The sequence below is a fragment of the Elephantulus edwardii genome, unplaced genomic scaffold (genome assembly GCF_000299155.1).
Source record: "Elephantulus edwardii isolate Elephantulus edwardi_28Jun2011 unplaced genomic scaffold, EleEdw1.0 scaffold00108, whole genome shotgun sequence".
Taxonomy (NCBI): Eukaryota; Metazoa; Chordata; class Mammalia; order Macroscelidea; family Macroscelididae; genus Elephantulus; species Elephantulus edwardii.
Genome location: NW_006399858.1, coordinates 10284813 through 10309120, shown reverse-complemented (window position 1 = coordinate 10309120; position 24308 = coordinate 10284813). Strand labels below are relative to the sequence as shown.

Sequence of the window (24308 nt, the reverse complement as noted above, 5' to 3'; positions counted from 1 at the left end):
AGATGATTCTGAAATTCAGGTGGTATGAAATCAAAGTCATATTTTGGCTCCTGTGGATTTGGTTTAATTTTCCTCAGCTTCAGCTTGAACTTGCATATGAGTAAAGGGTTAGACGTGTAAACTTGTAGGTTTTGCTTTAAAAGACTTTGAGTGTTGTTCTGTATTTTTCTTACACCTTTTGAAGAATCTTCTCTTGTGATCTTGGTTACAGTCATTAATGGTGGTAGTCAGACATCATCCAGTAGTCAGTTGACTTTTGCATCATAATTCCCAAGTTCATCACTACTCTAGTTGTAGGAATGAGTAGGCAAGAATGAATAGGTCTTGATGGACACATCGTTTCTGAAATGAATAGAATAATATATTGTTGTTGTTGTTGTTATATGCTGTTGAGTTATCCGCAACTCACAGTGACCCTATGTACAACAACTCTGAAGCCTGCCGTGTCCTGAGCCAGTCTCACTGTTATAAACACACCTACCACCATTGCCCTAGTCAGTGTATCAATCCATCTCATCTGGGATCTTCCTCTGCCACACTGTCCCTCCACCCTTGTGAGTATAATGTCCTTCTCCAAGGACTTGTCTCTCCTGGCCAGGTGCCCAAAGTAAGTGAGACAGTTTCTCCAAAGAGAAACTTGGTTTCACCTGCTCCAAGACAGACCTATTTGCTTTCTTGGTAGTCCATGTTATGTTCAAGACTCTTCTCCAGCACTACAACTCAAAGGCATTAATTATTTCTCTCATCCTTAGTCATTATCGCGCTCTCTGCTGCATAGAAATTGTGAAAACCATGGACTTGATCAGGTGCACCTTAGCCTCTAAATTGATATTGTTGCTTCTCAGAACTCTAGAAAGGTCCCTGACAGTAGATTTCCCTGATGCAATTTGTCTTTTGATTTCCTGGCTGCTGGTGCCTAGAGTGTTGATAGTGGAGCCAAACAAGTTAACTGTTAACAACCTCAATCTCTTCTCCATCACAGTGTTGCCACATTCTAATATAGTATTATAGAATTGTCAATGGAATCCTTGGTTAAAGATGAATGATAAAATAAAAAATAGAGTGGACCCTTAAGTTATTTCTTTGAAAATATTTCAGTCGGTTAGTGCTGTAATCAGTCCACTTCCTAGAAAAAGTTTGGGGATTTTTTTTTACCCTCTGTTGAGTTTTCAGTCATTTGGATGGTATAGAAATCTTGTAATCATGTTTATTTGGCATCAGTCAATTTAATTATGAGGTTGGTAATTTTTAGGAGAATTCTGAACCCAGACTTTCTGAATATTGGAACTTCAGGGGGCTCATCCATGCATCTCCCAGCAGTGTGGGCCAGTCCCGTGGCTTTGCTAATCTTAGATGGTCTTGGTTACAGCGTTCAAGGTGGCTCAGGTCTTCTTCACGTGGTTCATGCTGCTCCAGCAATCTAGTTAAGGCAGAGAGAGAAGCTCATTCACGCGAGTACTTTGCAAACTTTAGTTTGTGTCATATTTGTCAATAACCCATGAACTCAATCAGGTTACATGGCTCTAGACATAATGTTCCACACAGGAAGAAGGAGGACGGTAAAGCTACACAGCAAAAGGCATGGAAATAAAGTAGCAGAATCAGGGTGATTCAGGCTGTCAAACACCACAATATATATTCCACCTGAATATAAAGTATAAAGTGTGCAGAAATCTAAAACAAGGATTAAATGGAAAAGAATTTTCAAATAGGCACCAAACCTCTACCCCTATGGCAGAACAGTTTCTCATTTTATATTCTTTCTGTTTGTGAATTCTAAATAACTAAGTGAAAAACTATTCTGCTAAATAAGTCAGAAATGCTGTCTACTCTTACCAAAACAAACATCTTAACCTATGGAAATACTAGGTTGTTCAGAGCCAGAATTCAGCTTGACAGCAAAGAGTTTGAGGTTGTTGTTGATTTGTTTTTATAAGTAGAGAGAAAGAAAAAAAAACAAGCTGAGTTGTTAGCAGGAGATATGAATTATATATTTACCTCTATTGCTTTGCAATGAAGAGCTATTCTGAACCACAACAAATGCAAAAGATAGTACCTGCATAGAAAGAAGCATATCACATTATTTCTTGAGTGGAATATTGTTTCTGAATCAAAATAAACCATGATTTTCCCCCCCTGTTTTTCTTTTCTTATGAAGAAAAGCATTTCCCCCTAAATAATAATGTATGTAGTAAATTAGTGGAAAGAATTTAACACTAAGGTACAGATATATCTGTCCACTAGTTGTTATCTATAGAATTTTGTCCTTAGAAATTCTAGAATATCACTGCAATGAATAAAACAAAGAAATTTGTCTCTGAAACACAAATCTAATAAAGACAGTGTCTCTAACAAGCAAAGTTAAACATAAGAATAGTGAAAATTCTATAAAAACTGTGTTTAAAATGGTGGCTCTGCAACTGGTGTGTCAAATGCTAGCATGGTCATCCATGGTTGTTGTTATTTATTATTGTTATGTGCCGTCGAGTCACCTGCGACTCAGCAACCCTATGTGCAACAGCCCTTAACCCTGCTCTATCCTGTCCTACCCTTATTGTCTCTGACACACTTACCCTCATTACCCCAGTCACTGAAACAATCCACCTCATAGAGGGCCTTCCTCTCCTTTGCCGTTCCTCCACCCTCCCAAGCATGACGTCCCCCTCCAAGAACTAGTCCCACCTTGCAACATGTCCAAAGTATGTCAGATGAAGCTTCAGAATCCTTGCGAGCAGGGTTATGTCATCTGCTAGAGAGGTTTTAGTAGAGCTCCCAGATTAAGACAGACTTGGCCATCCACTGCATAAACAACAGACTTCTTAAAATCCTATGAGCCATAGAGAAACATGGGAATTATTATAGTATTAACTATGCTAGGTAGAAAGCACAAATTGCAAGTCAAGCAAAATGAAGGGAAACAGCTGCAAACATCCTTTAGATGAACGTGGAATGTATGAAGTGTGAATGTTGAAAAACTAGAAGTTGTGAAAAATAGAATCTAAAGCATGAACATTGACATTCTAGGCATCAGTGAGGTGAGATGAGATGAGATGAGATGAGATGAGTAGTCTTTGGCCTTTTTTAATCAGACATTTCATGGTAGGCCATGCTAAGGGGGGAAAAAAAACCAAAACAGAAAAAGAGCTGTGTTGCATTCATAGTTAAAAAGACAATTTCCATTTCTACTCTGAATTGCAATGATAAAAGAGATACGATATTATCTATATGCATACAAGACTATTATTGAAATATATGTACCAATAGCTAAAGCCAAAGAGGAGGAAATTGAAGATTTTTACTAAGCATTGCAGTCAAAATCCGTTAATGATAACTGGTGACTGGAATGCAAAAGTTGGCACAATAAAGAAGGAATAGTAGTCAGAATTGATGAACTTGGTGACAGAAATGAAGACGGAAATGGAATGATCAAATTTTGCATGTTTAAAGATTTATTCATCACAAATAGATTTTTAAAACCACAGACTGAAACTTTACACATGGACCTTACATAATGGACTGCATTGAAATCAGATGGATTACATCTGTGGAAGGAATTGTTAGAAAAACTCAATATCCGCAGTCAAAACCAGACCAGTGCTGTGGAAACGATCATCAGCTACTGTGCAAGTTTAAATGGAGGCCAAAGAAAAATAAAACACATCTATGATAACCAAAATATTATCTTGAGTTGATCGCACCTGAATTTAAAAATCATTTTAAGAAAAGGCTTAAAGCATTGAACACCAATGACTGAAGGCCAAATTGTTGTGATGTGGCATTAAGGAAATCATCAAGAGAACAAAGAGTCACTATGAAAACATAGGAGAAAGAAAAACCAAAACAGATGGGATACCAAGCCCTCGATGTGCTCACCATAATATGCCAGGAAATTTGGAAGAGAGCTGCCTGGTCGATTGACTGGAAGAGGTCAATATTTGTTTTCATCCCCAAGAAAGTTGACCCAGTAGAATGTGAAAATTATCAAACAATATCATCAATCTCACATGCAAGCAAAATACTGCTGAGGATCATTCAAAAACAGCTGGAACAGTACTTAGAGAACTGCTTGACATTCTAGCCAGATTCAGAAGAAGCTATAGCACCAGGGATATCATTGCTGATTTCAAATGGATTCTCCTGAAAGCAGAGAATATCAGAAAGATGTTACCCTGTGTTTCATTGATTAGGCAAAAGCATTTGACCATGTGAATCATAACAAATTATGGCTAACAATGAGAAGAATGAGAATCCCAGAATACTAAATTGTGCTCATGCAAAACCTATACCTAGACCAAGAAGCTGTACTGTGAACAGAGCAAGGGAATAAAGCATGGTTTAAAATTAAGAAAGATGTGTGTCAAGTTTGTATCTTTTCTCCATATCTATTGAATCTGTATGTATGCAGAGAAAATTTTTCAAGAAGCAAGTCTCAATGAAGAAGAAGGTGGCATCAGAATCAGAGAAAGACTCCTCAATAACCTACATTATTCGGGTGCTAAAAATGAAGAGGACTTGAAGCACTTGGTGCAGAAGATCAAAGAATACAGCCTTCAATATGGTCACATCTCAACATCAAGAAAACAAAAGTTCCTTACCACTGTGCTAATAGGCAACATCATAATAAATGGAGATAAGATGGAGACCATCAACTACTTCCTCTTCCTTGCACCCACAATCAACACCCTTGGTAATAGGAATCAGGAGTTCAAGAGATATATTGCACTGGGAAAGTCTGCTGTCTTGGATCTCTCCAAATTATTGAGGAGCAATGATGTAACTTTGAAGACTAAGGTACACCTAATTCAGACCATGACCTTTTCAAACATGTGCTATGAATCTAAGAATTGGATTATGACTAAAGATGACAGAAGAAGTCTTAATCCTTTTGAGTTGTTGTAATGTAGAAGAGTGACTATCCCATAGACTGCCAAAAACAACCCCAAACATATGTCTTGGAGAGGGTGCAGCCAGAGTGTTCTTTTGAGGCAATTGTAACAAAGCTTTCTATCCCATATTTTGAGCATGTTACTAGGAGAAGCTATTTCTTGGAGAGGGATATCATGCTTAGAAAGGTGGAAAACCAGTGAGAAAAAGAGCAAGACCCTCAACCAGATGGATTGATACAGTAAAGTGTGTCAGTGACTTTGAGGATGGCACAAGGCAGGTCAGGGTTCAGATCATTTATTCACAGAGTTGCTCTGAGCCATAGTCAATTCAACAGCACTAACTAATACGATGTGGGGGGGGGGGCGGGCGGAGTTCGTGCAATTAATCAGCTTACCTATCTTTACTCATAAAAATTACTGGGTATTACCACTTTGTTGTACTCTTAAACTGTGCCAGAATGCTACAACATAGGCCTTTAACAAGAAGGAAAGAGAAATGAGAAGAATATGTGCTTCTCCAAGTTCAGCTCTTACATCCACACATCAACAAGCAGAAAAAGGAAAAGAGCAAACTCCAATGCTGCAGTGTACACCCTGAAATGTATTTCACACTTCCATGTGCTTCCTGTTTACCAGAAATTCATCACAGAGCCGTACCTGGCTACCTTGAGAAGAAAGCTAGCAAATGTGGTCTTCAACCTAAATAGTCTAGGTACACATGAAACGTAGTGATCTTATAACCAAAGGAAAACAGTAGCTGTGACTATTGGACGATTATTGGGGGAGAGAATCCCACTGGTGTGTGGTCCATAAGTGGTTTGTACTGTTAACCCAAAGGCTGCACATGTCTGGCATTTCTAATCCACCAGGAAGCCTGCAATTTACAGCCTCAGAAATCTGACCAAGGTCTTTATGAGTTGGAACCAACTCCATGTCAGTGAAGTGTTGTGTTCCTGGGGGTGAATGACAGTGTCTGTGGCAGCAGAAATGGCCTTCATGAGCACTTCATGCTGGAGAGCTCTTGAGCATTTGACCAATTATTTTATCAGAAGAAGACCAACCCTAGTAACTGAATTCAGCTGTTGGACGTCTTTCTACCCTCCACTCATTGCTTTCTACATTCTCTGAGATCCAATACCAGCAGTTGACAGGAACACTGTCACAAAAGGAGAGGAGGCAATCCTCCTGAGGGAACCTTCTCGGGTTATTATGATCATCACCATGAACACGTGCTGAACACCATGGTGATAATTCAAACAAGGTAGCTCTTTTCTCACAGTCTAAGAAAAGAGCTGACAACTTGAGAGGGGAAATGTCAGCACACATAAGATTTGAGAAAGCTAAACTCTGTAAGTAAAGAAACTGTGTGTTCAGGTGTAAGCGTCTCCATGTTGCTCTGTGACCACTTGCAGAGCCTCTTCTTCCTTTTTCCTTGAAATGGCTACAGGTTTTGTCTGCAAATATACCCAGTCAGGCTGATAAAAGGGGGCTACTATGGATGCATCTGCTAGATGTTGAGGACATAAAATGACTATTTTCTGAAGATTCTTTTCATCTGATCCCTGAAGGCAAATGATGACTGTCCCAGTTATCGAGTGTTGCAATAACAGAAATGCCACAAATGGATGACTTTAATAAACATAAGTTTATTTCCTCATGGTCTAGGAGACCAGGAGTCTACACTGGAACTCTGGAGGACGGTTTTGTTTTCATGTCCTCTGCTTCCTGCTTCCTTGGAGGTCTCTATGGGTGTTGGAATCTATCGTACTCCATTTTCTCTGTTTAGTTGTTTAATCTCTTTCCTATCTCAAAAAAGGCTGACTCAAAGTACACCTTACCTGCTTTGTTGACCTAACAAAGAGAACCCATGACCAATAAGATTGTAACTGCTGTATATGATATTGGGATTTGGAACACATGTTTGTGTGTGTGTACATAATTAAGTGTGTAAGAGCGCAATTTACTTGGAATTATCTTTATTACTTACCCAGCCTCACATTCTTAATCTTACCCAATATTTTCTATTTGGGAAATAGATCTACAAGTAAGGTCACTGATGTGTGTCAACAGTAGGGCTCCATGCAAGAATTTACAGTCCTAATGTTTAGAGGAAAATTTCAAAAACTAATGAGTGCTGGTTGACATCTCAATATTAGATGTTATTTGGTAGCATTTTACTTAGTGTTTTGCCTACGTAAGAATGAACAATGAATTTATCTTCTAATGTTATAGCAAGAGGAGATGCTTACAAATATATTTACATTTCTTCCTCACTTTGATCTAGTTCTCACTATCTACAGGCAAAAACAGTGCCTCTGAGTGGTACAAGTGATTAAGCACCGCTAGCTGAAAGGTCAACCAGAAGTACTTGGAGAACAGATCTAGTGATCTGTTTCCAAAATACTGTGGCCTTGAAAATTCTATGGAACCATACATGAGGTCACCATGAGTCAGAACTGATTCAAAGCCACCACTAACAATAGAAATAAACCAGTTTGGGTGCTATCTCGATCAGGGTTGCCTAGAGAAGCAGAACCAGTGAGATGTGCACACGCTGGGCAGAGTTCAGTTTCATTGTTCATCATCAACAACAAGTGGGGCAGGACAGCAAAATTCAGACCTATTGTTCATAGGATTGCTATGACTCATAGTCGATGGCATCTAACAACAACTTTTCACTTATCAACCTCGTTATTACCAACTTTTCACACTTACAACAACAAGAAAATCAGTTATTAAATTAGTTTAAGCATTAAAATAATTATAATGACAAAATAATGATAATTATAATTCTAAAATAATTATGTCCGGTATTAAGGAAGAGCATGGGAAGCGTAGCAGTAACGGTTAAGGTGTGTCAGCTTGGCTGGTTTCTCTGTGGCTCGGCAGTTAAGTAATGATGTATATGGAAATTATATAATAGTATCATCTTTTACTATATAATATTGACATCATCTTTCATTTTCTGATCTGATGTGATCATGCTCCATTTTTGCATAATGCTGATTTTCGTATAAGGACCAGGTCTTTGGAACCTAACTATTTCTAAGAGTGAGTACATATATGTTCAAATCACCCTACTCACACTCTCTCTCGCTCTTGTGCTCTCTCTCTCTCTCCCAAATTCCATAGGTCAGTTGAAGACTAGAGATTTCTGCAAGAAAGTGTCTCAAAACCATAGATCAGGCAACAGGAAGAGAGCAGTAGTTCTGCCAAGACCGATTTATAGTCTGAAAGCCGACCACACCCTGAAGAAACACACCCCCACCCTTTCGAGTGATCAATTATATGGTATTAGATTATATTATGGAATAGCAACTAGGCTAGAATTTGGCCAAACTAATAGGTACATCAGGCCAGCTAAATCTACACACTAACTAAAATGTGGAATGCAAATGAAGGGAAGAGATTGTGTATTTGATGCCAAAGAGGGCATGCGCTCTTGATCCGGTGGCATCAAGGTGGCTAAAGAGAACAACCGCATGTGTCATGTCCTGCTTTCCTCTCCCCCCTTCCAGCTGTGAAGTTCGGGAGGATGTCCAAGAAGCAGAGGGACAGCCTGTACGCAGAGGTGCAGAAGCACCAGCAGCGGCTGCAGGAGCAGCGGCAGCAGCAGAGCGGGGAGGCCGAGGCCCTGGCCCGTGTGTACAGTGGCAGCATCAGCAATGGTCTAAGCAGCCTCAACAGTGACAGCGGCGGCAGCTACGCCAACGGGCACGTCATTGACCTGCCCAAGTCCGAGGGTTATTACAGCGTGGATTCAGGCCAGCCATCCCCCGACCAGTCGGGACTTGACATGACTGGAATCAAACAGATAAAGCAAGAACCTATCTATGACCTCACCTCCGTCCCCAACTTGTTTACCTATAGCTCTTTCAACAATGGGCAGTTAGCACCAGGAATTACAATGACTGAAATTGGTAAGTGGATTCGTTCTTTTAGTTGATGCTCAGAAATGCTGTTTTAAGTTGTTGTGTCCTGCATAGCACACTTAGTGGTGGTGTAGTCCATGGGCTATCACCCTCCAATCCACCAGCCCTCCACTGGGAGAATGATGGGCACTCCAAGGGGGTTTTCAACCTCAGAAATCCAAAGGAGGGTCACTGTGGGTCGAACCAACTCACCAACAGTGAGTCTGAGTCTGAATATTACTTCTTTATCTCCATAGCTTCTACTGACAGAACTATATGCATTAATATATTCTGATAAATGTCATTATTCCTTCACCCTATAAAAGCAAAACAAAGCAGAACACACTATAAACAGAAAGATGCTATCAATAAAGAGCGAGTACTGTCATATTTGAGTTCACCACTGAAGGGAAAATTATTGATACTTTTCAGCCAGCATCCAAAGTGATCCTATTAAAAGTAAAATAGTTAATGGGTATACAAATAGTACAGTCCATTTGCTGTACAGAGATAACTCGTGTTTGCTGTTATGCTAAATACTGTGGCACTGATGTGTCAAATGTGGTAATGGACAGTGGTGGAGCTTCCCAATTAAAACAAGCTTGGGAAAAGAAGTAGCATCCACTTCTGAAATAGCTTGCCGCTGGAAACTCTATGAACGTGGAGAAATGATAAAAGTTATACAAGTGTTCGGGTCTTTCATTCATAGGGCTGCTATCAGTCGTCTACAGCTCGATGGCACTTAACAACAACAGTCTGATAGCATAATCAGGGCTTAAACTCCCCCTCTGAGAAAACATAAGCAGGCTGGGCCTCAGTTTCCTTCTTGGTAGAAGCAGGAGTAAAGGAGAAGTTATTTGTCTCTTCTGCGTTCAAATTCAAAAATTCTGTGTATGAATTAGAGCCTGAACGTATTGGCAATGGAAAGAGTGCAGTGTGGAATGTTACAGAGTGTAAGGGCAACAAGTAAGCAGTTGGGAGGACGGCCAGTCACTGGCAAGATTGCATCAGCAACCCGACCCTGTGTTGGCTGCAATGTCCCTGTCCCTAAGGAGGGGCCATCAGAAGGCCATGGACCCTGCTGACCTGTAGCAGCTTTGTTTTACCCTGTTCAACTCAGTAGTCTTCTAAATGTTTAAGCAACTAATCTCATTAGCAAACTGCTATAAAAATATTGATGTAGACTTAACACATTGGCCTCTTGGGTAAGTTACAAGGCTGCATGTTAACAGCACTTGCAAAGAGTTCTTCAAACAGCAGTTTCTTGCAGGCCTCAATGAAGGGTTTCGAGTGTTAAGGAGAGAAATCTAGAGCTCAGACAGCTCACATCCCACCAGAAAGGTGACATGGCCCAGTGGTGCAGAACAGGCTACCTGCACTCAGTGCCTTTCTTTATGGTTTATTATTGCATCTGGAGTAAGTTTCTTCATTCCAGTTTGCTCTTCTTTTTAACAAGGGGGAGATAATAGCTCATAGGGCTGGTGTAAGAATTAAATACGCTAGTGCTTGTAAAATACTGATGTTGGCTTCATTACTTTATATTGATAACATAATAAACAAGTGCTCAATAATAACTGCCGTCACTGTTCTTTGCATGCTACATATTTAATCACCTTCTCAGTCTTGCATGCAGAAAGTTTATAAGGGTTAGAGTAAGCTCATATGAACACATGCAAGTTGCTATATTCTTGACCACTAGTACCATCAGCCCAGCATGATGTAACAATAGCATATTGTCTTTTTCCAAGGTGTGTGGGCTCTGGCGGCCTAGTCCTTAGGGAGCTGCCCTGCTACCCCAAAGGCCACACCTCTCTGGCATCTCAAATCCACCGGTGGTTCTGGGAGAGAAAGACAGACAGGCAGTCTCCTCCCATGTGATTCTCAATATCAGAAAACCAAAAGTGGATGGGATAGCCAGCAGTCAATTCTGACACCTAAAACGAATTCACCAAATCCATTGCCATCAAGTTGAAACCAACTCATAGCCAACCACCAGCAGGATTTCAGAGGGTGAAAATTGCCCAGGCGGAGAGTTCATTTTTCTCCCCTGAAGCCAGTGGTGGATTCGAACCGCTGGAGAGGCAGCACTGTCTTTGAGCTCACAGTTCAGCCCTTCACAGACTATGCCACCACAGGTCCATAAAATGCCCTTTCCTTCATTGTTTCAAAGAATATTTCATAAGGACCTAAATTTTAGTGGATTCTTCCACTCAAAGTTTAGTGTTACAGTTAAATTATTCTGTAAATCTTCTCAAATCTAGCAGACTCCTAAGTCTACAAATTTCCACAGTGGAAAAGGATTTTGGAGGTTTTCTTTGGTTGGTTGGTTGGTTGGTTGGTTGGTTGGTTGGTTGGTTGGTTGGTTTCTAGGCTCAACTTGGTTTGGTGTAGATTTCATTAAAACAGCAATGCCATCTAGTGGACACAAACTCATGCTGATGCCTGGACTCCAGATGCCTCTGAAGAACCACAATCACATGTGTGATATGTTCTTCCTTTCAGGACCAAGCAAAAACTACCCAATCTGATGGCCTAGTAGGTAAAGAGTTGCACTTCCAACCGAAAGGCAGGCAGTTCAAGTCCACCTGCTGCTGTGCAGGAGAAGGACAGGCAATTTCCTCCCGTGCAGTCTACTGCCTGCTGAAGGTTCTAAGCAATGAATGGCAACAAAGAGTATTTCACCACAACACTGAGTCTAACGTTATCACTGACCAGGAAGGTTTTAGTGGTATGGCTTGACCATTAGCACTCAGATTCTATAGTCAAACTGCCTGAGTTTGAAACCTGCTTGTGTCTTTTTTTCCCTAGACAATTTATGTAACCTCTCTCAGTCTCTATTAAACCTGGAACAACAAAAGTCACTCACTATCTAAATATGTGTGAAAAGTAAATTAGTTGATACTCACAAAGCCTTAGAGATAGTGCCTGGCATACGTAAGCCTAATAATTATTAGTGAACTAATTTCTATTATGTTATTAATCTAGGTAATTATTATTTAATAAAAGCACTATTGGTTACTATAGGTAATATTATTTCCTTTTATTTACCACCTATCCTGTGCTGATCAATGTGCCAAATACTTAAGCACCCTGTTTTTTAAGTCTTGTAAAAATTCTGTTGTGTAAGTATTGATATCCCAAATTTACAATAAAAAATGAGGCTCGGAAAGCTAAACAACTTGCAAAAAGCAAATTAAGTGTATGATTGATTCTTCTAATCATTAGGCTCCATTTCTTCCCATCCAAGGGGTCGTCTCACAAGCATTCTTGTTGGTGCTACAGACTGCAGTGTATAGAGTTTACATGCTGACAGTTTGATTTGATTTGATTTGGTGAATTGATCCATTTTCATCTTGTTGGTGGCAATTTGTCCTAGCAAGAGTGGTGGACAGATAAAGCAGTAAATCTGATGTCAGTCACACTCTAACTGCCTGCAGTCATATTCAACAGGAACATTGGCTGTAGAAGTATCCCCTGGGTTTGGCTGGTTATGTGCCGCTGACACGGGCCAAGTCTTTGTTAGAGCACGTGGTTGAGAGAAAAAGCCAGGACACAGAAATAAAGGTGAAAGAAAGTCAGATTAGTTGGAAAAGATCCATCTCAAAGAGTGAGATGGGCCATTTCTCTGGTGCTAGGAAAGGCAGAGAGAAAAGACGCTGGGCCACTGGTAATGTTGGTGCATATAGCTGACTGACTCCCACATTTGAGCGCTGTGGGGCCTGAGTCTAGGCCAATGGGCTGATGTCGCAAAGATTCAAAATGTGGTTGGTGTTTCTGATCTGTTGTTCTTGATGTCACTCATGCACCAAAACCACCAATCAGGTTGCTTCCGGGGCTAGTGTGTATGTGCATATCAGCATTATCAGGTGCTTTGGTCTACTGTTACTTGTTCTGTTTGCTGGTTCTGAGTGGGTGGGGCTTGGCCTTGAACAATTCCTTTGATCTCTGCCTTCCATTGACTAACATGAAATTTTAGGCCTTTCTTGTCTCATTGGTATCTGTTTTAACGTTCTTTCCACCTAGCCGCCTTTTATATCCGACTAACCACTCCTGATCCTGATAACAACTATGTCAACAACTGCATGGAGATTCCAAAAAGCCAGTTATCTGAATCTTATCAGAATCAGGAAAAGTGAGTCAAGTGAATAGGAGGAGGACTCTTTTCCTCAGAAAAAAATCAAACTTGTTTCTCTAAAAGTAGCAATTATTATTAAAGATTTTACTAATAATATGTGATGTCTATAAAGAGCTGCCATAATTTAACATTAAACCAACTCCAGTCCATGGTGGCCCTGCATGTGCATTTTGAACTGTGGAGCTATGTTCCATACAGTCCCAGGAGGCTGTGAGCTTTCCAAAACAGGTCGTCATGGCTTTCTTCTGAGGGGTCTCTAGGTGGACTCAAACCTACAACCTTCTGGTTAGCATCTGAGTATGTCAACTCTTCGCACCACTCAGAGGATTGTAGGCAGGTCCCACCAGCATTTTTGAGCTTTACAACAATGGCTTCAGGTAGTCTGCAGAGCTGTCATACTATCGTATAGTTAAAGAAATAATTGTTTTGGAAGCAGACTTCTTTTCCTAAGCAATAGTATGCATTAAGTTGTAAAACATAAATTCAAGTGTGAATTATCCCACACTCAAACTGTTAATCGTTATTTCAGTTAAGTGGGGTTTTTTTAATATGCTAGGCGCTCTAGATTACCAAAAATTGCTCCCTGCCCTCTAGGAGCCGTGCATGAAAATGAATAATTGCAATTCAGTATGTCACGTTTACCAGTACCAGGCATGAGAGTGCCACGGACTCACCTTGAGATGGGGAAAGTTAAGCCAGCCACATCTTCTATTATGAATGTTTTACAATTTCAGTGTTGATAGTAAAATGCAAAATACAAGAAAGCAAACAAAACTTAAATGTTTCAGGAGTTATTTCCTTTGGTTTTTCCAAACTCCAAAGAGGAAAATGTTTTGGAATAGGAAAAAAAGGCAACATAAGTATAAGCTATAAATGAATATTTAGGTACTAGTGTCAACACAGTTAAGCCCTAGACTGAAAACCAGAAGGCTAGCAGGTGGATGACAGAAGAACCAATGCCTTTGAATTGTGACTTCGGAGACGTACTGAAGAATTCCCCATGGACTGCCACAAAAGCAAATATGTCTTAGAGAAAGTGTCTAACCAGGGTGCTGCTGAGAGGCAAAGATGATAAAACTTCAACTCACACACTTGGGTGTATTGGTAGGAGGGCCAGTCCTTGGGAAAAGACATTTTGCTTGGAAAGGTGGAGGATCAGAGAAAGAGAAGAAGATCCTTGTCTAGATGGGTTGGCACAGTGACTGTAACAATGGGCTCGTGTGTACTAGAGAGGATGAGGATGGCATAGCATAGAGCAAGGTTCAGATCCATTGTACATAAGGTCTCTATGAGTTACATTCAAGCACCTAACAATAACACATAGGCACTTGGGGAAAAGAGCTGATGTTAAACTTCTGAAAAACCAGCCACTGAAGCCCGCTGGAGCAGTTTTCCTCTCACACACGTGAGGTCACCCTGAATCAGAATCAACTTGACAGCAACTGGCTTCCCTCGCATTAGCTGGGTGGATTCGCAATGCTACTTCAATCTGCCAAGAGAGATTATTCAATTTTTGAGAACAAAATTTTACAGAGATGGCAGAATGGATTAGGAGCCAACTACAGAATACTCAGCAAATAAGCAAAGAGGCAAAATAGGATATCTTGGTTTTTTCTGCCCTACTATTATTATTCTTGATGGCTTGGATGATTCTGTGGGACTAATACCCTTAATGAAGCTGATTTGTGTAGCCATAAATCTGTGACATGCCACACAACAGAAAATTCAAACAGCATACATTTAAAGGGGGAAAAAGTCATTAAATCAGCTGTGATGCTAAGAGGATCATTTTCCCTCATGCACCATCTGAGTCTTGTTCTATGGGGGGAAGTATTTCTAGATGAAGACAATGGAATGTGAATTTATTGGCTCCTTCCTATATGTTCTTAAATATAGATCTACTTACATATTCCTTTTGTGTTCCATTTTTGGAGCCTATAATTAAAGCATCAAAACAGAAATAAATCTTTTTTAAAAATGCATGTCCCACAGAAGTGGAGATACAGGAATATGAACGTGCTCCAATCTCAGCAGTGCATTCTCCTTTATCTTACCAGGGCTCTAGAGACACACAGAAGACATCGCCAGTGTTGTTCTAGTTTTCACAATTCTGTAAATTTTAGTGATGTTTCCTTGATTGCTAGAGAAATGGAGAAAGAGCTTAAGATCAATTATTTCATTTTACTTGAAATCATAGAAAACATCAGTGTAGGCAGTCCTTAAGAAATAAAACATATTGCATTGGGTAAATCTGCTGTCAAGGACCTCTGTTAAGTGCTAAAAAATAGAAATATCACCTTCGTGATGAAGTTACACCTAATCTGAGCCATGGATTTCCAATTGCTTCATAAATGTGTGGAAGTTGGACAGTGAGTAAGGGAGACCAAAGAATAGATGACGCCCTTTAACTGCAGTGTTGGCAAAGAATATTGGACATAATGTGCCATCAAGTTGAATAGACTTATAGTGATACTATGAACAATAGACAGGAACCCTGTCCTGTCCTGCACCATATTTATCATCCCTAACACATATCACCAAAAGGAAAGAAAAAAAATTTAAACTAAGTGCAGCCATGGTGTCCTTAGATGCAAGAATAGTTAGACTTCATCTCACATATGTTGGGCATATTTTCAGGAAAGGCCAGTCCTTTGAAAAGGACTCTTCTTGGGATAATGAAGGATCATTCATCTTCAAGGAGACTAATAGACACAATGAATGCCACAGTAGATTCATCCACAGCAGAGGCTGAGGAGGATACAGGATTTCACAGCTTCTCTCTGTTGTCCATAACATCACAATGAGTTGAAGCTGACTCGATGGCATCTAATAACAACAAGACCTCTAATCAAGTGCTAAGGTTTTTAAGGGAACATTTTTAATGACGTAAGGTTTTACACACAAGTATGTTTTAACTACTTCACTCTACTATGTATATTTAACAACCCATGTAAAAATAGTGCTAAGACTAGAAAATTACTTCTTCCCGTGAGCTTCCTGTGTTCTCCGATAGCATCTCTATCAAACATAGGTTGGGATTCTATGTAGGAACAACTGACAAGTGTATTATTAAACCATACAGAACAAGAGAACAAAACTGAAGTAGTGAGGAAGGCAATTCAAATCTATGGGGAAAGGAAAACCCATGCTTCAGATTTCCCATTCTTGTCTTCAGAGAAGACAACCTATGAGCTTCTGCTGCCACCTACCCTCGCTCATCCTAGCAAGCCTTTGCTGGCAGGTTTTGGGAAGGATGTCAAAATCGGGAGGCCTGTCACTCATTTATGAGCCACATGAGCTTATTCAAAATTAGTTCCATTTTCTGAGTCGCAAAATCTCCTCATCTATCATTATAGAAATTATAAGGAATTTGGACTAAACTACTCTAAAGGGTAAGATTCTTCCATCCCTCAAACATTCCTCCTGTTAAGTTTTCAATTCAGAAACTAGTTGGAACTAACTTGAAGGCAAAGATTTTTTTTTTCATTTATTGGATCAGAACTGTTCATTAGCCTATTCATTCCATCCAAACTCTCAAAACGACAAGAAATCATATTAAAATGGACCTTAAGGGTAGGTAGGAGCAGCTGAAGGCGAGGGTGGTAGTCCATCCCAAATCACGCCGATACAGCTGTGTTGTATTCCATCGCTTGGATGAACCACAATTTCTCTGCCCATTCTTTTGTCGATGGGTGCTTGGCCTGCTTCCAACTCTCTGTTATTGTGACTAATGCTACAGTTAACTTTGGTACACATTTGAGTTAACATCTACAGAGCAGATTGCCAGGGCTTTTTTCTTGCAGTGCTTCAACAGAGTTCTAACCACTGACCTTTCATTTGACAACCATGCTCTTAACTATTGCTCCACCAGGGCTCTCTCAGTCCCTCAAATGTGTATCTTTCTAGGTATTCTTTTAATAACCATACAAAACGGTGCTCTGCCATCACCTCGTATTACGCTGGGTTCACTTCAATGTCATGCTTTGAGGAGGTTTCTCACAACTTGATCAAACAGAAAAAATGTCTACATTTTTCTGGAATTGGCAAGGGTTTAAGTAAATAGAGAGGTGTGCATCATGAGCAATACAAGTATTTATGTTCAATTCAATAACTGTTTAGAAAAGAAATACTTTAAAACATCTATGCTATTTGTAGTACGCATACACATATCAATTTCCGCATGCCTATATCTGTTCATATGACAATCCTAATTTGCTGACATTCACTTCCCTGGGTAAATCTTCAAAGGCACCTTTTCTAGTTTGATTTGAAATTGTGCAGAATTAATCTTTCCCTGTGGACTTCTCCTGGAGATGCTAGTCTAGGATTAATTTTTGACTCAATATTTGTAACATTACAAGAAGTTTCTAAAATCCACAAGCATAAGGAAGAAAAAAACATGGTATGAAAAGCTTTTGGAAAACCAATTGTATTTTGTACACTCAATTTCAAAAACCAAAGTAGAAGGAATTATGCTGTAATAAAGGCATTTTGTGAGTTGTTCCTGTGACTTCTGCAAGCAAAGATTGTTCATGTTTATAAGCTGAGCTCAGAGACGTCCCCTCTGACAGTTGTCTCCTGGAATGGCATTTTAGGATGCAACAAGATGGATGAATGAGATAGCTTGAGCAAAGGGCTCTAGTGTGTCAAAGATGATGAGATGGGGCAGGATTCCAGCTGGCTATTCATAGGGTCATTAAGTGTTGGACTAGACTCGACAGCACCTAACAACAACAAAAACATACTCTAAGCAAGAGATTTCTGGTGTCCTAACAGTACAGAGTTGTATTGCCAACTCAAAGGTATGAAGTTTGAGTCTACCAGTTGCTCCAAGGGAGAAAGATGTGCAATCTCCTCCCATGTAATTTACTGTTTCTGAAAAAAAAAAACCTGCTGGATGGTCAGCTATGAGTCAGTTACAACTTGGGGTACATACCAACAACATACTTTGTTGTTGTTATTGTTGTTATGTGCCGTGAAGTCACCTGCAACTCATAGCGACCCTACGTACAATAGCTCTGAAGTCTGCCCTGTCCTGAGCCAGTCTCAGTGACTCCGATACACCTACTGCCACTGCCCTAGTTACTATTAATACATCTCATGTAGGGTCTTCCTCTCCTGCACTATCCCTCCACCTTTCCAAGCATGATATACTTCTCCAAGGATGGTCCCTACTGACCAAATGCCTAAAGTATGTGAGACAGAACTTCAAAATCCTAGCCTCCAAGGAGAAACTTGTTTTCACTCTCTCTGAGACAGTTCTATTTGCTTTCTTGGCAGTCCATATTATGTTCAAGACTCGTCTTCTCCAGCACCATAACTCAAAGGCATGAGTCCTCCTATCCTCCTTAGTCATTATCCAGCTCTCTGATGCACAGCAAATAATTATGAAGAGCATGGACTGAATCTGGTGCACCTTAGTCTCTAGACTGACATCATTGCTTCTCAATATTCTGGAAAGGTCTCTGACAACATATTATAGGCAAGAAATACTTCTAAGATGTTACGAGCAATAACCTTGGCTTTCAAGGTTATTGTTATGTGCTATTAAGTCAGAACTGACCCTCTAATGAGTTTACAGAGGCAGTAAATCACAAATTGCCTGTCTTTCTCCCATGAAGCAGCTCATGGGTTCTATCGATTTTTTCAGAGCTGACAGTGCAGCTCCTTACTAGTAGGCTACTAGAGCTCTTGGAATTGCTTTTCTGACTAAACTAAATATGTACGGTTTGCACATTGTTGAATATCCTAAAGCGTATTAGAGTTAAAATCCCCCAAGGGTCAAAAACCCCAGATACGCTACTTGGTTGCCATATTGAGAAAGATTTCCATACTTGGATGTCATTCATCTGAGGTAGAACCCACTTAATATTTTTCTGCCCACTAGTACAGAATTTATTGTGATTTACAAGTGTGAGGAAATTGGTTTGAAATGGGTTCTTACTGGAAAATCTTTTTTGGTTTTGTTGGTTTTAGTTGCATATAAGCTTTTCTTTGACAATACACCCCCAATACTGAGGATGGTATAAAGATTGTTTAAATTTGAACTGTGTTTATGAAACTACTAGGAAATTGACAGGACGTTCTGGTGGCCTAGTGGTATGAAGTGTCACTGTTATCCTGAAGGCATGCAGTTCAACTCCACCAGTTGCTCTACAGAAGGATGGACAATCTCCTCCCTTACAATTAACCGTCCCTGAAAACCCATTGGAGGGTCAGCAATGAGTAACTTCTGATTCAATGGTACATAACAACAGGGAATTGATATTTCATTTTCTAACAGATTTGTTCTGAAACTAGTTTATGTTGAGTTCTTTAGAAAATATTTACTTTAAAACAATACCAATTAAGTCCATTGTTTAAATAATGAAGCTATATTTAAAATTTTAAGTGCTTGAAAATATGAAAATGGTTGTAAAGTCTGCCTTGGTGCTCTGGCGGCATAGTAACTACAGTCATGCTACTAACCTAAAGGTTGTTATTGTTGTTGTTAAGTGCCGCCCAATCGTAGGTGACTCATAGTGACCCTATGAACAAAAGACCTGAACGCTTGTATAACTTTCATCGTTTCTGCAAGTTCATAGGGTTTCCAGAGGCAAGCTATTTTGGAAATGGATGCCACTCCTGCTTCCAAGCTTGTTTTACCCAGGAAGCTCCACTGAACACTGTCTACCCTGGGTGACTATTATGGCATTTGACATATCCTAAAGGTAGTCAGTTCAAATCCACCAGCAACTATGTGAGAAAAAGATGTGCAGTCTCCCATCTGACTTACAGCCTAAACCCTCTGGAGGATCACCTATGAGTCAACTTCAACTCAATAGCAGTGAGAATGAAAAAAAAGTCAGAAAGGACAGGAACACACCATCTCACATATTTTAAGTATATCATCTGAAAGGGCCAGTCCTTGGAAAAAAGACATCGTGCTGGGAAAGGGCAAGTAAAAGAGAGGAATTTCCTCAAAAAGATGGATTAACACAGTGACTGCAACAATAGGCTTGAACTTGAAGAAGGGCAAGGTTCAGATCTGTTTGTCATAAGGTTTACTGTGAGCCTTAGTGCAACAGCACTTAACATCAAAAAGTCAGGGGGAAAAGAGCTGTGGTGATGCAGTGGTTAAGTACTGCTTGCTAACCCTAGCAGTTACTAACCGTTTACTCTGTGGGAGAAAGATGTGACCGTTTGCTTCCAGCTTTGGTAGCCCTGTTGTTGTTGCTGAGTACCACTGAGTTCGAACTGACCCATAGCTGACCCTAAAGTGAGTTTTCAGAGACTATTAATGGCACAGGAGATGGCCCATTCTTCTCCCATAGAGCAACTGGTGGATTCAAACTTCATGCCTTTGGAATTGCAGCACAGTTTCTTACCACTAGGCCACCAGAGCTCCCTTTGGTAATCCTATAGGCTTTTGAATCTGCCTTATAAGATTCAAATCTACTTAACCCTATAGGGTTTAACAAATCTGCTCTATAGGATTCAAATCTGCTTGAATTCAAATCTAACAGCATTGGTTTGGTTTTGGTGTTTAAAAGTCAGAAGAACATTGATTAAACATTCGAGAGGGAAAGGAAAAGTTTCTTTTTAAATTGATAATCAATACATATGCCAACAGAATCCAAATAGTAAAACTCAGTCCTAATAATGGCCCCTAGCAATCATTATCATTTCCCATCATTTGTGACTCTTTAATTGTCCTCTGAGTTGTGTGTGGAAGTAACATTTTTACGGAGCTTAAGAAAAGATTATAACGGACCTGGTTTGGATTGTTTTTGTTTATCCTATCCAAAAGTCTTCAAGTGCTTTTGGGAGTGTGAGCTGTGTGCTCTCATCTGCTATAACTCTGGAGAACTTCTCCCCTGTGAGTCAAAACAGAGAGAAATTCCCACACAGCCCTTCAGACTCTAACAGCCCTTAGATGTTGCTGCTGTTGCCACATCCTTCCATAGATGGTGAACCAAGCTCAAAGAGACTAAGGTTAAATGACTTCCCAAAGGATACAGGCTAAGCTGCGGTGTCTTCTGCCTCAGTATACAGGTCCCTCAGAACTCACCAATTTTAGAACTTTTAAGTAAGTTGAACTTTCCTTCTTCTTCTGTGAAGAAGGTCTTTTACTGTAAAAGTTAATTTTAAAATGTAGTGTTTTCATCATAGAGTCTTTCACAATTTTGCTAAACTGGTTTTAAGAAAAGGGACTGCAATTTCCCAAAACTTAGACACGCACTATTGCAATAAAACAAAACACTTGTGATCCAAAACAGCTTTCTATTATTTAATTATTAGGAGGGTACCCTTTTAGCTAGTTAACTTGGTTTTGCTGCTTATAAGTTTTTACCCCCTTTTCTACTTCAACGCATGTGCTATGTCACTTCTTTGCGTTTTTCATCCAGCTTTATTTCCTACATTCTTATCTTTTATTAAAATGCTACCTTACTTGACTTTCAAACAATTTGAGAAAATCCAGACCAATTTAATAATCTATTCGTTCAGGTTTTGCCTGGATATTATTATTAATGTAAATTTTCTTTTTCCTTGTACTTTCTCCTGGTTTTCATGTCAACTAATTGCATTTTATCACATTTTCCTTAATTTTAAAAGTGACATAATTCTATGTTTTGTGAAAATGTGGGGATTTTTTTCTAGGTAATTCTACAAACTTTTTGCTTAAGGTCTAAATGAGGTTAAAAATCAATATTCCATAATTGGATATATAGAATTTTAATGCTAAGGAGATTTAAATTATTTATCACCCCAATTCATGCGTGGCACGGTTGTGATGGACTAGACAATGAGAATGAGCCAACAAATATAGGTTATTTATTCACCCAACTCTTTCTTAAAAGATAGAGGGGAACTTAAATACTGAATATGAAGTACTTTTCTTTCGAGACTATTTATCACTTATAGATCCATTTTAAACTAAAATGATATTGATGATTTTTATTCTGACACCACTATTTTGTTTATGTTAAAAATCATATTCTTTAAACAGAAATTGGAAAATTGCAAAGGCCTTTGACATGGTCCTGTGAAAAAGTCATAGTCCTTTGACTATGACTATAGGAAACCATTGTCTTGTACTTAATGATGGAAGTTTGTCATTCTAGTTGACTATTAGGGAGTACTGATGGCCTAGTGGCAAGAAGCTGCGCTGCAATTCCAAAGGCAGATGGTTCAAATCCACCAGCTGCTCCATGAGAGAAAGATGGGCACTCTCCTCCCATATATTTAACACCTCTGAAAACCCACTGGAGGGTCAGCTATGGGTCAATTCCAACTTGACAGCCCACAATAACAACAACAGTTGACTATTGTCAAAAAGATAAAATGAACATTTGGTTAAAGGTCTCTTAACCGTGTATTCTGATGTATTACAGTTACTACTTTAGAACATGGATTCTGATGAGTCTTGAGATTATGAAAACCTAATGCAGACACTTAAAACATGCCTTGAGCAAGTCCATGGAGAGATCCTGGCATTAATTCATTGCAAATCCCCTAAGAATTCCACTTTGCATACTGGTGATAGAAACTAAATAGAGAATTCAGTGGTTCTCTAGATCCTTAAGGCACGCGACAAATTAAAAATTTATTAATCATTTTGATTGAGGCTGAGATATACATCCAAGTATAAAAAAATAATAATCCTTTTGGGAAGAAAATGAAGATGGAGGGTATAGTTCATTCAGAAGAAACTATGCTTTCAGTCTCATGAGGAGGAAGAAAAGGGAAAAGAAAGAATTAGGAAGTTCGGATGCAACACCCCAGAGTGCTATATATAGCTTAAAGTCTCAGCTTTCTCTCCTTGGTATCGTTGGGCCACGGGTGCACTTGATAATAACACTGAAAGCAGCAGTTTTTAAAGATATACTCGACTCTCCCACTCCCAGGATGTGGGAATCTAATGAAACCACCCGAGCGGTGGTGTCTGAGACACGCTAGCCTTTGGAGAGCGCCATTTGCGGGAATGTCTAGTGAGAGCTAAAATAAGCCGCTTTGGTGGAAGAAACCCGCTGAGTGGTTGAATTCAGAGCTGCAGAAGGTCACTTACTATTTTAGTAGCTGCAAGCTGGTCCTCATTTTATAACATCACAGCTATAAACAAGAAATTGTCACCTTGCTTGTCAGTTTACTTGTTTCTCATGAAAATAAGTGGATGTATGCCTTTTTCCACATGGAATTGAGTAATTTGGATGATTTGTTTCCAAACTTTGTTTTAATATGTGAACCAATATGTTAAATCCTTCTTTTTTGTATATTTTCCTTAAGCATTACTTCAAAATGTAATTTTGGCATCTTGTGTAAAAGGCAAGTGGTTCGAATCTACCAGAAGCTCAGCTGGAGAAAGATAGATCATCTCCTCCCATGCAATTTAGAGTCTTTGAAGTCTCACTAATGGGTCAGCAGTGGGCTTGTCCTAACTCGACGGGAACAAGTTGTAAAATAACCTGTTATGATGAGGAAGCTCTGGTAACCCAAAAGCTAACATCTCCGGCAGTTCAAATCCACAAACAGCTTCAAGGAAGAAAGATGAGCAGTCTTCTCCTGCTTCATTTATTGTCTTAGAAATCCACTGGAAAGTTAGTTCTGAGTCAGATCAAACTTGACTGCGATGAGTGAGTGAGTGAGTGAGTGAGTGAGTGAGTGAGTGAGTGAGGATGATATGATGAATCTATTAAAAAGTCCCTTAACTGATGTCTCCACCAAAGCTCTCCACTGCCTCAGGGAAGGGCTTCCGTTCTGCCATGATACATCCAATAGATCACACAATGAAGGATTATGAGGATAAGAAAGGGAATGCCCAAGTCTTTCATGGTTTAGAGACAGAGAAAGGAGACTGCACTGACTTGGAGGATGATTACAGTGTGGCAATTCAAACCCTTTCATCTGTATGAATTACAGAAGAGAGGCCACCAGACTTGTTTCTGTAAAGATTACAGACAAGAAATCCCAGTAGACTGTTCTACTCAGTAATACAGGGAGTCCCTCTGGATGAGAATTAACTCTGCAGTAACAGATTTGGTTGGAAATAAGGCAACAAGGTTGGTTCCCCTCCTGGGGTTCTATAATTATCGTGCACATGACTGACAAAAACCTTCATTTTTTTACTACACTTCTCCATTCATGACTTAATATTTCTCCTATTTCCCACAACCTGAATGGAGTGGAGTTTACTCTTAAAAAGTCTAGGGAAGTATGACAATTGAAACAATATTTTTTATATTCTTCCATCTAAAATAATAGAGAAGTACATTTGCCTATATCAATTACTTTAAAGCTTTTTAGGATCATGCTTTCATTTGGATCCTCTTCTACTCCCTAAGAAAAGTCCCTTACTACCTGAATTGAGAATTCCATTAATTGGATGCAAGACTTGGG

The 24308-nt window shown here is 39.6% G+C and overlaps 1 protein-coding gene across 1 annotated transcript in view; it reads left to right on the top strand.

The window, feature by feature from the left end:
- Positions 1-24308, top strand: part of RORB (RAR-related orphan receptor B) — a 278025-nt gene that overhangs the window by 212979 nt on the left and 40738 nt on the right. The window contains exon 4 of the mRNA XM_006891994.1: positions 8405-8806. Within this exon, the coding sequence (XP_006892056.1) occupies positions 8405-8806 (402 nt within the window). The remainder of the gene's footprint in view (positions 1-8404; positions 8807-24308) is intronic.